Below are 16,776 nucleotides of genomic sequence, written 5' to 3' on the forward strand. Positions count from 1 at the left end.
TTTATTGCCTTTTCTTGTAAGCCCAGTTTCAAGCTTAGATACATAATATTGAAGCATAAAACTCAGATGAGGAATAAAATTTTGTTGCTGTCATGTTGTAGGTATCACTATAATGTGGCTGATGTCAGGCTTGGACAGCATATTCAGAAAGGAAACGAGGATGGCTTATTCATTAGCAGTGTGGCTTCATGCCAAAATCTTTGGGCCCTTATTATGGATGCTGGCACTGGTTTCACTGCACAAGTCTATGAACTCTCACCCTATTTTCTACACAAAGTACAGACTTTTGAATCTCTCTTTGCTGCATTTTATTTATGGCTTACTCTCTACTTACTTACAAATTCAACTCTCTGCTGCCTCTTGAGTACATGAAGTTGTTAATGTATGTGTTATTTTCTTTGAAGGAATGGATAATGGCGCAGTGGGAAAAGAACTATTATATCAGTGCCATTGCTGGAGCTGCTAATGGGAGCTCCCTTGTAGTTATGTCAAAGGGTGGGTTGCAGCAACCTTGAAATCTTCGTTTTTGATAGCTAGCTAGCTTTCCTGTTTGCTTAACTAATTTTACTTCACTAAGCCAGGTACCCAGTACTTGCAGCAGTCCTACAAAGTTAGTGATTCATTTCCTTTCAAGTGGATTAACAAAAAATGGCGCGAGGGCTTCTATGTGACCTCAATGGCCACTTCAGGGAGTAGATGGGGAGTCGTTATGTCTCGTGGCGCAGGATATTCCGATCAGGTGAGCTAGGATTTTTAATGATGCCTTTTCACAGTAATGTGCCAGAGGAGCATGACTAACCAGTTTATGATGGTATCAAGCATAGGTTGTGGAACTTGACTTTCTTTATCCTAGTGAGGGTATTCATAAGCGGTGGGATTCTGGGTTTCGAATCACTGCAACTGCAGCAACATGGGACCAGGCTGCATTTGTTCTTAGCATGCCGCGAAGAAAACCTCTAGATGAAACACAAGAGACCCTAAGAACTTCTGCTTTTCCCAGTACACATGTCAAGGTGGGTATTTTATGTTTATACAACTAAAATTTTCTTCATTCCTGACATAATCCCTTTTTCTTTTTAATTGCAGGAGAAGTGGTCGAAGAATCTTTATATTGCATCTATTTGTTATGGGCGAACAGTATCATGAGGTTTGTTGCCCGTGATCTTCTTTGAGACCCCTCTTGACAATAAAATGATGGTGGTGTCTCAGCTATCTTGTTGAGAAGTCGGAAATCCTTGACCTAAAATGGTCATCAACTAGGATTAGAGAAATTTTGAAGAATACAGGCTTTGACTACCTGTATTCATGGTATATATATATATATATATATACAGCAGAATATAGGGAAACTGTAAGTTGGTCCGTATTTGTGTGGAATCACCCTTATCTGATGATGGGTTGAAAGTTAATGCTCCAGTCGTTGGGGGTTTGTTGTTTAACTATGTACAGTATTGAAGGAGTGAAATAGGTACTTTGGGGGCTCTTTCTATTTGTAAGAGCATTATGGATGATTATCAAAAACAGGAATAGGCTTATTACCCTTTAAATGGTGTTGGTTGCAGGCATCTTTTTATGTTTTTTTGTTTTGTAAATTTTATCATAAATTGTTTAGGGTAGAGCTCTAATGAAGATCACTTTCGCTGAGGTGACCGGAAGTTAGTAATCAGTCAAAGCTGTATGTGAGTAGTTCGTTACCTATCTTCTGCATGTGATTATTTTATGTTTCTAGCAAATATATTGTAAAAAAATCTGGCATTTTCTTAATTGTTTCTTTTAAACTAAAAATTTATCTAAATCTTGCAAATTTTTATAATATTTTTAAATAACAAGTTAAAGAAAATATGATTTTAAAACTCCGCATTAAAATCATAAAGTTCATAGAATGTTTTCCAAAGTCAGAAATTTATTTTAAAAATAATATCTAAAATATAGAAAATGTATTGTAATATTACACATTAAATTTAACATATTTTGTTTTAACTAATAATTCGTATTAAAGTGATAATTCAAGTTGAAACACTAGAAATTGAAGAAAGTTAAGGTAAGAGTCCTTTTATTTTTATGTTGGCACCAAATCAAAATACATTGTGAGATTTCTTGGGTCTCAAATCTCAATTATGTTTTGGATTTATTTAGTTTAGCTTCAAACCAAACGGAAATATTTCAACTTGTATAACCTTTTTAATATAAAATATAATTAACAATAATAAAACAATCATCATAAGTCTCTTGTTTTTCATGTCTTTTTATCATCATCAATAAATTAATTTTTTATTAAATCTAATAATGTTTATCTTTAGATATCATTTTTAAGTACAATTGAAAACAAAATATAAGGAAACAGAACTCTCAAGTCGTTTTCTACAAAAGCTTTTCCAGTTATATGACAAATTTCATGAATTAAAACAGTAAATATCCAATTATAATTGGTTTAAAAAAAAAAAGTAAAAAAAAAAAAACAATATTAACATGACAAATGGTAATGTGTCCTAAAGAAAAAATTCGAAGAAAATGCTCACAATCCTTCTCTTTCCCTTTCTTTTTCTTTTTTTACGTTAATTTGAACAGAAGAATAAGAATATACGATTCCCCTGCTTTCCCCCTCTCTCTTCACTTTCCTAATTCCAAACATATTGATCCTCACGAAGAGCCAAAAACTAGTTAATGTTGCATAGGCCTGCAACATATTCTCTCCAATCCAACGTTTTCCTGGTATCGGGTACATGAAGAGAATCAGAAACATGCTCCTATCTTTTGTTCAGCAAAACAATGTCATGAGGTACATTACATACAGGATAAATGTGCCTGTACATAGTATAATAACAAAGACTTGCCTTTTCTCTCAAAAAAGGAGATAGATTTACCTCAGTACCGTCGTGGTCATAACGAACACGGAAGATGCAACTGCAGCTCTGTGGATCGTGCAAATGCCTTTGTATTTCTATGATGTGTGCATCAAAGTAAATGGATTGAGCTTCTCTATCCTGTTGAAGTAGACAAGAATTAGGAAAATATAGTCTAGGAAAAGTCAGACTTTGGCAACAAAGAGGTATTTGCTTATTTTCAAAACCCGGTCTTGGAAATTCAGAAGAAGGGCGCAAAATTAGACCTACTAACAACATATTCTTACTCCAAAAACCTATTCTTTGAATCCAGTATGCTACACTACTGGCCTAGTTTATGCAGGCTTTCTTTCTTCCAGTTTTTTCTTGGTTGGACGAAGCCAACCTGTGATTTCATTAACCTGAATAAGGAGAGCAAGAAAAAAAGTATTCAATTTTGTCTTATTTAGCTTTCTCAAGAAGAACGTAATAAGGAAGATCCAGATCAAAAAGGTACGTGGCCTAAGTGTTCTCCTGGTAACTGAGGTGTTGGAGAAAAAACTGAGAGAACAGAAGTGAGCTAGAAAACCCTAGTATGTCTTTTATTTATTTCTTCCTGTATGGTTAGGACAGAATCAGTTAACCAAGATCATCTCAGTGTTTATTTTTCAAGGTTTAGGTCCAAAGCACCAGAGCTATGATCTTATTCTTCAAATTTCCTGGATGTTTTTCAGGACTTTCTAAAAAGTAGATAATAAAAAAAATAGTAAACAAATACCTGGAAGCACAACACAAGATCCCTGAACTTGACCCTGTGACATTCTGAAGGTTCCAAAGGGATAGATCGCTCGCGTACTCCTCTTCTTACATTCACCCACTCATCATCTGTGTTACGGAATCCAGAGAATCGTACTCGGACTTCCTGTCAGAAGTTTGTACAGTTGCTAAAATATGGGCATTTGACAAGCTTTGCATAATATGGGAGCTCAATGACTGCTTACAATTCAAAACATATTGTTCGCTTGCATCTTTTCTATGTTCTTGTGTGTGCTTGTGTATGCGTGCACGAGTGTGCAAGAGACATAGAGAGAGAGATCAAGTAAATCTCAGGGCTAGTTGCCTCTAAAATAAATGCTAAATACTTTTGTTAAAAACTAATTGTGAGCTAAGTCAATCATTGTGATTCTCAATACAAGCCGGTATAAGAAACAGAAAAGCAACACAAAAAGGGAGCCAAATATGAACTTCAGTTTGAGATGCACCATTGTTATAATTGATTGTGAATAAATTTTTGCCAAATACAAATAAACATGGGTGTAAATTACCAGAGATAAAACCAAAGCATTTTTTGATATAACTATAACTGTAGGACACCTTTATTAGAAATATTCCTTGTAGTCCAAATAGGAGTAGAATCAATGTAGAAGAATCTTACAAGTTCACCAGAATAAAGAACCCGGTATGTGAGGAATGAGGCAACATCATACCTAAAAACCGAAACAAATGCAAGCCATCTTGATTATTATATTATTAATAATCAATATTTATTTTTGTAACTAAAACAAATATCTAAACTGAACATCTCCTAAAAGGGCAAAAATAATTTGATAGCAAACGGGCCAATAAATTCATCGTAAAATGAAGAGTTAGTGTAGAAAAATAAGGAAATAAATTCTAAATTAGTTTTGTTAGCCACACAAATTTCTGTTTTCTATTGTAAACAAAGACGGTCACAAATTTGGTGAAGAATAACCAAATTTTGTTATTTCTTCCTCTCCATAATTCTGTTAGGAGTTTGTTAAAATTTAGGTTGTATATATACACCTTTGATGAATGGAAATGAGAAGCAAAAGCATTATTTCCTCTATTAAATTTTTTATAGTATCAGAGCTTACCTGATCCAAAAGAAAAGAGATCCTTGCTGAGCCAACGTCTTCAATGGCCATGGGTAAGTTACCGTCTTCTCCACCAGAGGTTTCCTCTGATTCCTATCACCACACAACAACCACCAGAGCTGTGAGTGAGATGTCATCATCCTGTATCACAGGACACAAACTAGACGGCAGCAACTACCTTCAATAGTCGTCGTCTGTCCACTTATTCATCAGCGGAAAAGGGCGTTATGGGCACTTCACTGGCGAGCTCGTGCCTCCTCCAGCGTCCAACTCAAATGCGCAAGTCTGGGAGATTGAAGACAGCATGATCATGTCCAACCTTATCACCTTGATGACTCCTGAAATCGGAGAGAATTTCCTTCTTTACGAAACTACCCACGAAAGCTGGAAGGCAGCTCAGGAATTCTACTCTAGCAAGGAGAACATCTCGGCTATTTTCAAAATCGAATCGACACTCCATGACCTTCGGCAAGGTGAGTTGAGCATCACTCAGTATTACAATCTCCTAACCCGTAATTGGCAGTAGATGAATGTCTTCGAGGAGCGTCGTTGGAGCTGTCTTGAGGACGCAAAAAGGTTCAAAGCTTTCGTTGAAGAAAAGTGAGTCATCAAATTTTTGCTAGGGCTGAACAAGAATCTCGATGAGATTCGGGGACGCGTACTGAGCACCAAGCCATTGCCGAGCCTTCGGGAAGCTTTTTCTGATGTTCGACGCGAGGAGAGTTGTCGGAAAGTCATGATGGGAGAGATTGACCAAACTCACCCGACTAAATGCTTCAGCACTCACGACCCAAACTGTTGACAATCGAACGAAGAAGATGAGACCCTCGTGCGATCACCGTCGGAAGCTAGGACACACTCGGGATCATTGCTGGAAACTCTACGGCAAACCAAGTGACTGGAAACCATCTTCGGGTGAGTGGAAGACGTCAAAGGCAGAGAACTCCAGCAAGCATCAAGAGAATCACGTTGTTGCTAAGAAAATACCCTTTGATGCAGTGGAAAAAGACCTATTTACTCCTGAGCAGTTGGAAGCCCTCCAACATATTATGCCCAAGAAATCTTACCCGGTCAGTGACTCTGTGGCACACAAAGGTAATATTCTTGGCTTGTCTGTTTTTTCAAAAAAAAAGGTAGGTGTAGGTGGTAAACTCTGGAGCATCTGACCATGAGTGGAGATGCCTTAATGTTTCAAAATTACAGAAGATGTAAAGAAAATTTTTTAATCAGAATTGCAGATGGTTCTCTCTCAAAATTGGCTGGAATGGGTTCCGCAAAATTTGTCTCCAAATTTGACTCTCTGTTCAGTTCTCCATATTTCAAATTTGGACTATAATTTATTACCAGTCAGCAAACTATATGAAGATTTGAAATGTGTAATTTTCAGAACTTGGACTCGGGAAAAACGATTGGCAGTGCTAGGATGAGCTTAGGATTATATTTGCTTCAAGTCAATACTTCTAAAAGATAAGCTCACAATGCAGTATATGGAAACTCTATTTCTATTTCTGTAAATAATGACCATGATATTATGTTGTGACACTATAAACTAAGACATCCAAATTTCATGTATTTGAAAAAGAAGTTCCCATTACTATTTAAAGAAAAAGATCCAGTTTCATTACAGTGTGAAGTATGTTAATTTTCTAAACATACTCGAAGTTCATTTCCTAACTTGCCATACAAAATCTCAAAATCATTTGCATTAATTCACAGTGATGTATGGGACCCTTCCAGAGTTTCCAACATTTTCGGAATTAGATGGTTTGTATCTTTTATTGATGACCATACAAGAATCACCTAGGTATTTCTCATGAAAGAAAAATCTGAAGTAGGATCTCTGTTTAAAAAATTTCATACAATGATTCGAACCCAATTTCATACTACAATCAAAGTGTTGAAATCCGACAATGCTTGTAAATATTTTGAAACTACCATTAAAAAATACTTTACTAAACATAACATTATTCATCAAAACTTCTGTGTCCATACTCCATAGCAAAATGGCATAACCGAAAGGAAAAATAGATATATATTTGAGGTTGCCAGATCACTCATGTTCACCACCCATGTCCCAAAATTTCTTTGGGGAGAGTCTGTTCTTTCAGCTACCTATTTGATTAATTGGATGCCCTCCCGTATTTTACAGTTTCAATCACCCTACACTATCCTCTCAAACACCTTTCTCAATTCACACATCTTAAACACTTTACCACTTAAAGTCTTTGGTTATTCAGCATATGTCCATATTCATAAACATCTTCGTAGAAAATTAGACTCAAGAGCAATAAAGTGTATTTTTGCTGGATACTCTACTAATAAAAAGGATACAAATGTCTAGTTTCGGAATCCCGCTGTTTTTATAATGCAATGGACGTCACATTCTTTGATAACCAATCATTTTATCCCACTACTGATATTCAGGGGGCGAGATTCACTCAGGAATATCAATTGTGGGATGTGAGTGTACCTCCTCTATGCCCACAAAATCCACCATCAGACAAACTTTTCTTGGAACCTGAACCCAAAACCTCACAGAAGAAACCTGAACCAAAACCAGTTAAAGAAAACACATTACCTGCAACGAGTGAGTTACGTGTCTATACGAGAAGAAACAAAGGAAAAACACTTGAATCATCCAAGCACTGCTATGAATCCACTCTTGATCCAGGTAGTGTAATCTCTGTACCAACTCTTGATTCTGATATTCCTATTGTTTTGAGAAATGGTACACGGACATACACCAAACATCCTATACAGGACTATGTTTCATTGGACAAATTGTCCTCGAAATATCATACTTTTGTGTGCAGGATAGACAGCAGCTCATCAGAACCCAGAACAATACATGAGGCTTCGGAAATTCCAAAATAGAAGATAGTTGTCCTATATAAGATCAAGGCACTTGAAAAGAATGAGACATGGGAGCTAACTGATCTACCTCCAAAAAAACGTCAAGTGGGGTGCAAATAGGTCTTTACAACCAAATATAACCCAGATGAGAGTATGAATCGGTTTAAGACCCGCCTAGTAGGCAAAGGCTATACTCAATCATATGGTGTAGACTATCTGGAGACGTTTGCACCGGTTGCCAAACACAATACTATTCGGGTACTTCTCTCACTTGCATCTAATCTTAACTGGCCACTTTGTCAATTAGATGTAAAGAATGCATTCCTTAATGGCGATTTAGAAGAAGTATATATAAATATATCACCAGGTTTTGAACTAACAGACAATTTTCAGAAAGTGTATTAACTGAAAAAATCACTCTATGGCCTAAAACAATCTCCAACGGCATGGTTTGATAAATTCACAAGAGCTGTAAAGTATGAAGGATATGAACAATGTCAATCCGATCATACACTGTTTGTCAAACACTGTATCTCAGGTAAGAAAGCTATTTTAATTGTATACGTTGATGATATCATTTTTACAGAAGATCACCTTAAGGAGATTCAGAAATTCAAAAAATTTATGGCCAGAGAATTTGAAATAAAAGATCTTGGGGTACTGAAATACTTCATCAATATGGAAGTGACTAGATCCAAAAAGGGGATTTCAATATTTCAACGAAAGTACGTTCTAAATCTCCTAAAGGAGACTGGGATGTTAGGAAGCAAACCCGCTGACACCTTGATGAATTCAGTTATCAAACTTGGATCCAGAATCAGTGATAAAATGGTTGACAAAAGAAGATACTAGAGACTTGTTGGGAAACTTATCTACTTAGCACATATAAGACCAGACATCAGTTTTGCAGAGTGTACAGTAAGTCAGTTCATGAATCAGCCAACTGAAGATCACATGAGAGCTGTATATCAAATTTTAAGGTATCTCAAGATGACTTTAGGACAAGAATTGTTCTTTCGGAAGACAGAAAGAAGAGGTGTTGAAATTTTCACTGATGCAGATTGGGCAAGTCCTACAGATGATAGAAGATCTACATCAGGATATTATATCTATGTTTGGGGTAACCTGATTACCTGGAGAAGCAAGAAACAATCAGTTGTATCTCGCAGCAATGCAGAATCTGAATTTAGGGCGCTTACTCATGGTATTTGTGAAGGTGTATAGTTGAAGAGGATACTTGAAGAATTAAAAACCATTAACAATATGCCTATGAAAGTATGGTGCGACAAACAATCAACTATTAGTATGGCTAAAAATCCAGTACACCATGACAGAACTAAACATATGGAGATCAACTGCCATTTTATAAAAGAAAAATTGGAATATGGAACTATTGCTCTAATGCACATTCCAACGAATCAATAAATTGCAGATATTCTAACAAAAACTCTACCTAAAAGAAACTTTGATAATATAATATCCAATTTAAATTTATTGAACATATATGTAAACTAGATTGAGGGGGAGTGTAGAAAAATAAGGGAATAAATTCTAAATTAGTTTTCTTATCTAGACAATTTCTGTTTTTTGCTGTAAACGGAGGCAGTCACAAATTTGGTGGAGAATATAACCAAATTTTGTTATTTCCTCCTTCCCATAATTCCGTTAGGAGTTTGTTAGAATTTAAGCTGTATATATACACCTTTGATGAATGGAAATGATAAGCAGAAGCATTATTTCCTCCATTAAATTCTTTAGTTAGTTTTGTTTGTTTTAGAAGTTCCTTCAAACAAATTTAGCACAAAATAAGTAGTCACACAATAATCCAATAAATCCACACTGTTCTGTTAAGAATTTTAAGCATTTATCAAATCTGTGGAGCCACAACAAAGTGATTAAAGAAAAGTGACAGATAATGTGAAGCAAGATTGTTTTGATAACAAAGAACCGTTAACATAAATCCTGAATTCAACCCCATATGTTATATGCAATATGCTTGTTCCAAATACATACAAAAAGTAGAATCCCTTCTGCAAAGGACATCATATGATTTAATCTAGAAAATAACGTATATCGCACTTTAGTATAAGCTCTTGCATTCTCACCATGCACTGTCTCTGGAGGATCTAGCCTCAAATGATAACTCTGCAATATCTGAGGGCTTACCTGCACACTCAATGGTATTGCATACTTGTCAAAATGTTATATCTGTTTTACAAATATATGCAAATGGTACAACTCAAAGTCCTACTTCATGATCTTGGTAATTGTTATAAACCCAAACCTTGATGATAGCTTGCACAGTGTCTTTGTTGATATAAAGCCTCAAGCTAAGATTATTTGCATTCTTTTCATTGGCTTAAGTTCTACATAGTCTTATACATATTAACGGTACAAGATTAACATTTTAAGCTAGCAAGCAACACCAACCCGGTATTTGTGCCCAAGCAAATGCAATGAATGAAAAAAGCACAAAGAATTACAAGAAACTATATAACAAATTATTGAATACATAAAATCAAAAGCTGAAAACAGAAAGAGAACAACCTCTAGGCTTTCGTGAAGTTTGAGCTATATCACCAGCAGTATTCTCACAGGAGAAGTCAATAGACTCAAAACGCATCTTCATAGGCATAGGCGTCATTGCTGTTTTAGATTTATATTTATCCATAAACCAAGCATGCACCTTAAAAAAGAAACCCATTTAAACAACGATAAAATCTATTAAAAAAAAAAAAAAGAGACAAATTTTGAGGGAAAAACAGATGACGTTTCCACTGTAAAGAAAAGACCTGTTGCCAAAGAATTGCAGATTTTCCAATCCGATTAGGCGAGCAACTGCTAAGCAAAAACACAATGGGTAAGAATAAAATGTTCGTGGAAAGCAAACCCAAGTTTTCTATTTAAATTTGCTGCTTTCATGTTTTCAAATTTCAAGCACAAGAAATTGGATTTTAAATACTTAAAACTGGTAGCAAGCCCTTGGCAGACTTCACGATTCAAGGATTCTTCTGCTATTTCCTTGAACATACTCTCCATTTCAAGAATCTTGCCACAGAAAAAACGAAAAATTATCATCAGAGTATGTTATTGAATGCAACCAAAAGCTCAGAAAAAGAAAGTAGTTGTGGGATTGAAAATGGAGAATTTGAATGCAGAGAGAGCAAATGATACTACGAAGTTACCTCAGCTAAGGTGAATTCAGGGAGAGAATCTAAAGAATCAATTCCATCCATGTTAATTTTCGGAAGTCGTGCAGCACAGAGAGCCTTGGTTGAGAGTAGAGAGACTAGTGGCCAGAGAGGGAATCAGGAAGAAGAAACGGTGCGGGTTAAGTTCAGTAATAATTAAATATGACGTCATAAAATTTCAAAAACTATCCTATTAAATAAATATCTAAATTATAAGGATAATTAATAATTCTAATAATTCATTTAAAACAAATATTATTTTAAGAACCGGTAATTAATATTAATAAATAAATAAATAAAAAAGTAAAAACAAGTTTTCTCTATTTTCATCCACGTAAATGACAATCACATTGCAGAAGAATTATTTTTCATTCTTATTTCTTGCAATTAAAATATTTTAAGTTGATAAATTATTTATAATTGTTCTGATTTACATATTAGCTTAGATATTGAGATTTTTATTACTATAAAGAAATTACTTAATTAACAATTTTTTTTTTTTTAAAAGTAAAAGTAAAAATGTAACCAGTTGATTAAGAACTGATTGATGGTTATCCATCATTTTATGATAGCATTTGAATTTGTAATAAATTTTCTCATGTCATCTCTTGCGGAATTTAAAAAATAAAATATTGTTGTTTTTATTCCTCAAGCTACTTCTCTTGCATTTCTAGGTTTATATATTAGTGATTGATGTAATTACAAAAAAAAAAAAAAGGATTTCATAATGTGCGTTTTTTGTTATTCTAATTCAATAAATAATTAAATTTAAATATTGATTGTGTAATTTATTTTTATCAATTAAATTAATTTAAATAATTAAAAAAATAATCGTCGTGTTTTAATTACATATATATATATATATATATTGTTTCACGAAAGAGAGTGTTAAAAGATATTATGAGATAGAAATATAAATATTTGGTTAAAAATTTATCTATTTTATAATATTTTTATTTATATTTCATGAATTTTAGTGTTAATTGAATAACGATATTTTTACAACATATTTTTAATGACTTAAGTAATATAAACACTTTTCTTACTTTGAGTTCATATAATAATTTTTAAATACATTTTTATAGATATCAATTATCTAATAAACAATTAAACTTTTACTAGAATTAAAAGTCTACAATTGATTAAAATTTTTTAATAAAATTATAATACGAGATAAGAATCTAATATAATTCAAAACATATGCAAAGTCCAACATATCAATATTTTACTGCTTTCTTGGTGACTTGGACAAATTCATTACGGGTGGAGGAAGTGCCCAAAAAAAGTCTACAGTTCTGTCCAAATCTGGACTCTCTGTTTTTTGTGTGCGATTATGACATTTTTAATTCGGCATTTGCACATAAATACATTCACAAAAGATTGAATTAAATATAGAATTTACTTAAAAATTATAATATCATTTTTATTTAAACCTTTTTTTTATTTGTATTACATTTCTACTTATGTTTAACAGAAATAGAATTTGGACAAGTGCAATCCAAAATTGTAATATAGTGATCTCACATTGGTAAATTTAATATATTTTCATGACATTATAAACTTAATTACAAAAAAAAAAAAGAAGGGAAATTAAAATAGGAATCTGGGAACGTAAGAATGTGATAAATAAATAAATAAATGTGTAATAAAGATCAGAAATTGTGGTAAAGATAAAGTGAAAAATGGTATGCAAGGGTTAAAATTATGAATAGCATAGCTTGTTGGGAGATTGAAATAGTCTTCTCCTTCTTTTGGTTTGGGCTTCTGGATGGAGGCGAATAAAGAAACGCCATTGAAATAAAATCCTCCTTTTCAGCTTTATAAATGGGCCTGCCCATCACATGCTTGTACTGCCCACCACTCATTACCTATAACATGATTATATCAAAAGTGTATGATTCATAGATGGAAAATTATAAACACATATGTATGTATATCAAAAGTAATGATTAACCTGAATTTGATCTCCAATAGTGACGAGCAAAGAATGTTGATCTGGGCAGAAAGAGAACCAGGCTTTCTTGGAGTAAACATGAAAGAGTGAAGAGCCATGACATATGTGCAAACCCAAAGCATGTGAGTAGTAGTCAATTCCTCTTATCACCATTCTTATCACATCATATTTCACCCATTCACATTCATTCAAAACCTTATGCTTCTCCACATAACAAACTGAACCAAGAGCTTCTTGTTTCTCCATCTTATCATCTCTCCCAACACTCCAATTTTCTTTCACAACCTGTATAATTTTCTCCCCTATCTTCTCTATATTCCACATTAGTATATCCATTTTCTCACTGCATATTCAAATCATGTATGATATTAGATAACTTTTCATCATCTTCTGTTATAAAACTTAGCTAAAATTGAACTTGAATGGTACCGTATTAATATAGTATAGTATTTTACACTTTGATTTTTTCACATGTTAAATTTTTTTAGCTAATGATTAATATAGTTTAATTGAAATAGAATTCTAAATATACAGAAAAATGTACATGTATGTCGATTACCTGAAATTTGAATACCCAACTGGCCAAATTCTCTCCATGTCCAGCTTTAATTTTTCATCTCTACACCAAATAAACTCCTCAGCAAATTGGTTCTCCTCCTCGTCGTGACCTTCCCCATACCCATATGGTTTCTCGAATGATTTCGTTACTGCAATTTGCTTTTCTGAAGGCACTTGAAAGATTTCAGCAGCTATTGTCAACACGGATTTTATAAACTCACTTGAAATTCCATAGTTGACGAGTTGAAAGCACCCGATTGTGTTAACAGCATTCAGAACCTCTTGAATTAATTGAGTTTGCGAAAAAGTCAATAATTGAAAATCAATCTTTGGAGGGTTTTCAATGAATTTTTGCTTAGGAAAAGCTCTATCAGGCAAAACTAAATTGGGGACTCTAAGTGAGTGTTCAAGAAATTCAGTAAGGACATCATCATTTGTGACACAAGATCTACGGCCGGAGGCAATTGGAGATGGAGGCGGGGCACGAAAATCAAAGGGCTTTTCGAGCATGGATTTAGGAGAGATTGGCATTGAAGTTGGAAGTATAAGATCAAAGTAGTACGGGAAGACTCCAATTTTATTTAAATTGAATTCACTTCTAGTGATTTATATACTTAAAATATTGTTATCTAAAAACCAAAAAATAAAGAGGGAAAAAAAAAGTGAAGAAAACAACAATGATTACATGTTATGAGAAATGTAGGCATATGAGAATCATGTTCATACTTTTTCTTTTTCTTCTTGATGAGCTTTTTTTACTACTTTTTTCTCTTTTTTGTGTCATCATCTCTTCCATAGCCAGCAATGGTGACAAGAGCCAAATTAAGGGGCACCCGGCACAATCAAAACTAGTGGGGTCACAATTGTCAAAATTTATTGACAAATTTAAATTTTACCACTTAATTTTAAGCCCTTCGCTATTAACCGATTAACTTTTTATTTTATTGTTAGAAATCTATGTGAAATTGAATTTTTATAATTAAAAAAAAAAAAGTATATATTTTAAATATAAATAAAAAGATTTTATATAAAAATATAAAAAGATTGTGGTTCCTTAAAGAATCTACATGATAAATAAAATGTGAAGAAAAAACAAATGATCAAATGTTTACAGTTCTATAAATTTATAAAAATAGTTTAAAAAGATAAAAATTAGTATACAATTCTACATATTTCGTTCAAAAATCATTAAAAAAAAAAAAGTAAAAAAGAAAAATAAATTAAAGGATTTAAGGGAGAAAATTAATTAAATACTGTGAGTTATTTTCTAAGTGGCATATATTCATTGTCTTAATCCTAAAAATTCATTTTAATTACTTACAAAATGTTTTCTACAGGTTCAGTTATAACTCATATCACAAAATCTCTTTTGACTTAAATCTATATTAGATCTAATATAATTTATATTAGCATTTATACACCTATTTTTTTTTTTTTTTACATATATATATACAGCCACATTTTTTTTTACATATGTTTTATATTTTATTTATGTATATATACACGTAAGGAACTAGATATAGAATTTATTATTATTATTATTATTATTTAGCTGATAGTGATTCAATTGGTGTAAATTTGCTATAACAAGTAAACAGACTTCTCTAGCTTTGTCATTAAACAGAGAAGAACGAGTGCTCTTCTTAATTATGATTTTGATCGTGTAATACTTGAATTAATTAAAATTTACACTGTTGAATTAAACATTACCCAAAGGTAGCTAAATGGATAATTAATGAACATCCAAGGAGGAGTACTATGAACTCCTTAAATTTCATGCATTATGGATTTTCATACCTCGTCTCCTTCTATAACCTCCTAATTAATTTATTATTTGTTTTTAATTTAATAATGAAATAGATTTCTTTTTAAATAATAATAATAACTGATAAGAAAAATAAATTAAAATGAAATAAAACAAAAATAATAACTAAAATTCATTTGGGAATCTTTTTGAAAAATAAAATTTCTTAGTTAGGGTCATTCTGTGATAAAAATGGGTCTGTTTGAAGAAAATCTGAATGATCAGGGGTCATTATAAAAATTCTAGGAAACGAGTCACGTAAAACCCAGTCAGCAATGCAACGAGTTACCACGCGTCGCCTGGCAGCAGCGTCGACAAAGACTCCATGCGGAAAGCCTACCCTAGCAATCTGCGTGCCAGGAGGATTGAACGGCTTGTAATCATTACCGCATGCACGGATGGTCCAGATTAATGCCCGCCTGAATTTGAACGAACGACTTGGATGAACCACGCATCGATCCAACACCCCGCGTGATCAACGACTCAGATTTGAGGGGCTAGCCGATCCAACGATCAGGATCACTCGAGGAAAAAGTCAGATTTCCCTTAAGTGGGCCCGATTGGATGGCTTTACCTCGCCACATTAGCCCGATCGGACGACTGAGATTAAATATAGAGAGATATTTAAAACTCTCTTCAGTCGGCCTCCCAAACCCTAACTAACAGTCGAATGGAGAGAGCGCAGGCGACAGAGCGACAGTGGGGCCACCGTGCTGGAGACCTAACCGACATTGGTAAGCCTGATTTTTTTCCTCCTTTCTCTGTAAAACCCTTCCCTTTTACATTTTTAGTTGATTTCGACTATAATTCCACTAGGATTCGACATAACTGAGAGAGAGAAACGTCGGGAAAGAAGAACTAGACGGCAGAGCTCGGTTGTGCCACCGTGTCGGAACCCTAAATCAACGCAGTGTGTATTCTTGCTCCTGTTTTACTGCCTTTTACTTGTTTTCACATCACTTTAACGCAAACTCCTTGATTCCACCAAAAAAATTTAAAATTCGAGAGTCGGGCTGTCGTAAATTATAGTTGAGAGAAACGATGTTTTGGCCTTCAATTCGAGGTAAAAATACTCAACCCTTTCCTCTGTTATGGTTAAATCGAAGTCTTAATCGAGGAACAAATATGAATCTAACCATTTGCTTGTTAATCAATTATTAGTTATAGATTGTCGATGGAGTTAGTTAATCGATTTAGTTTTTGTCCATTATTAGTTTTATTTTTATTTTCGTTTTCTTTATTTATTTATCTTTCAATTTTCTATTTTTATTCAGTTAGTCTATTTTGTTTTCATTTTTATTTCGTTATATTAATCTAGAATCAACATATTAATCACATATCTTGAATTGTTATAATTTACTTTATTCCGTTTTATTTTTTTGTGTTATTTTGTTCTAGTTTGTTTCATTCAGCTTTATTCTTGTATTTTATTTTATTATGCATTGCCTTAATTTATTCATTTTGTTTAATTATTTATGTTATTTCAATGTAGGAAATTTTTATCATATTTTACCACCTTATTTCACTTTTATTTAACGTTTATTTTTATTGGGTACCGAAACATGGATTACATCCTCTTGTATAATTTAATGTACAAATCTTATGGTTATTTATTGTTTGAATAACAGTGAAATATGTACATGCATAAAATGATGGCATGAGTCAAAGGTTTACCGAGTATCATGAGAAAGAGTGTATG

General features: G+C 33.3%; 3 protein-coding genes across 12 annotated transcripts in view; 1 reads left to right on the forward strand and 2 right to left on the reverse strand.

Moving 5' to 3' along the window:
• The window catches only part of LOC110810161 (casein kinase 1-like protein HD16), a 33,489-nt gene extending 31,823 nt beyond the window's left edge, over window positions 1-1,666 (forward strand). For all 10 annotated transcript variants that reach the window (XM_088218157.1, XM_088218159.1, XM_088218165.1 and 7 more), the window contains 5 exons: window positions 102-276; window positions 405-495; window positions 582-739; window positions 825-1,013; window positions 1,087-1,666. In XM_088218157.1, coding sequence (XP_088074283.1) covers window positions 102-276; window positions 405-495; window positions 582-739; window positions 825-1,013; window positions 1,087-1,146 — 673 coding nt within the window. In that variant the 3' untranslated portion in view covers window positions 1,147-1,666. The remainder of the gene's footprint in view (window positions 1-101; window positions 277-404; window positions 496-581; window positions 740-824; window positions 1,014-1,086) is intronic.
• Window positions 1,667-2,357: 691 nt separating this feature from the next.
• On the reverse strand, window positions 2,358-10,910 carry SHH1 (SAWADEE HOMEODOMAIN protein). The gene is made up of 9 exons (XM_088218166.1): window positions 10,756-10,910; window positions 10,533-10,618; window positions 10,363-10,408; window positions 10,118-10,256; window positions 9,676-9,736; window positions 4,258-4,309; window positions 3,601-3,744; window positions 2,865-2,984; window positions 2,358-2,709 (listed from the first exon to the last, which is right to left on the reverse strand). Exons 1-9 carry the CDS (start codon window positions 10,804-10,806, stop codon window positions 2,662-2,664), a joined length of 747 nt encoding a protein of 248 aa, XP_088074292.1. The 5' UTR covers window positions 10,807-10,910; the 3' UTR covers window positions 2,358-2,661.
• Window positions 10,911-12,363: 1,453 nt separating this feature from the next.
• DTA4 (downstream target of AGL15-4) lies at window positions 12,364-13,875 on the reverse strand. The gene is made up of 3 exons (XM_022036244.2): window positions 13,275-13,875; window positions 12,716-13,058; window positions 12,364-12,629 (listed from the first exon to the last, which is right to left on the reverse strand). Exons 1-3 carry the CDS (start codon window positions 13,802-13,804, stop codon window positions 12,414-12,416), a joined length of 1,089 nt encoding a protein of 362 aa, XP_021891936.1. The 5' UTR covers window positions 13,805-13,875; the 3' UTR covers window positions 12,364-12,413.
• Between the last annotated feature and the right edge of the window lie 2,901 nt (window positions 13,876-16,776).

This window comes from Carica papaya, chromosome 4 (genome assembly GCF_054855325.1).
Source record: "Carica papaya isolate Zhongbai chromosome 4, ASM5485532v1, whole genome shotgun sequence".
Taxonomy (NCBI): Eukaryota; Viridiplantae; Streptophyta; class Magnoliopsida; order Brassicales; family Caricaceae; genus Carica; species Carica papaya.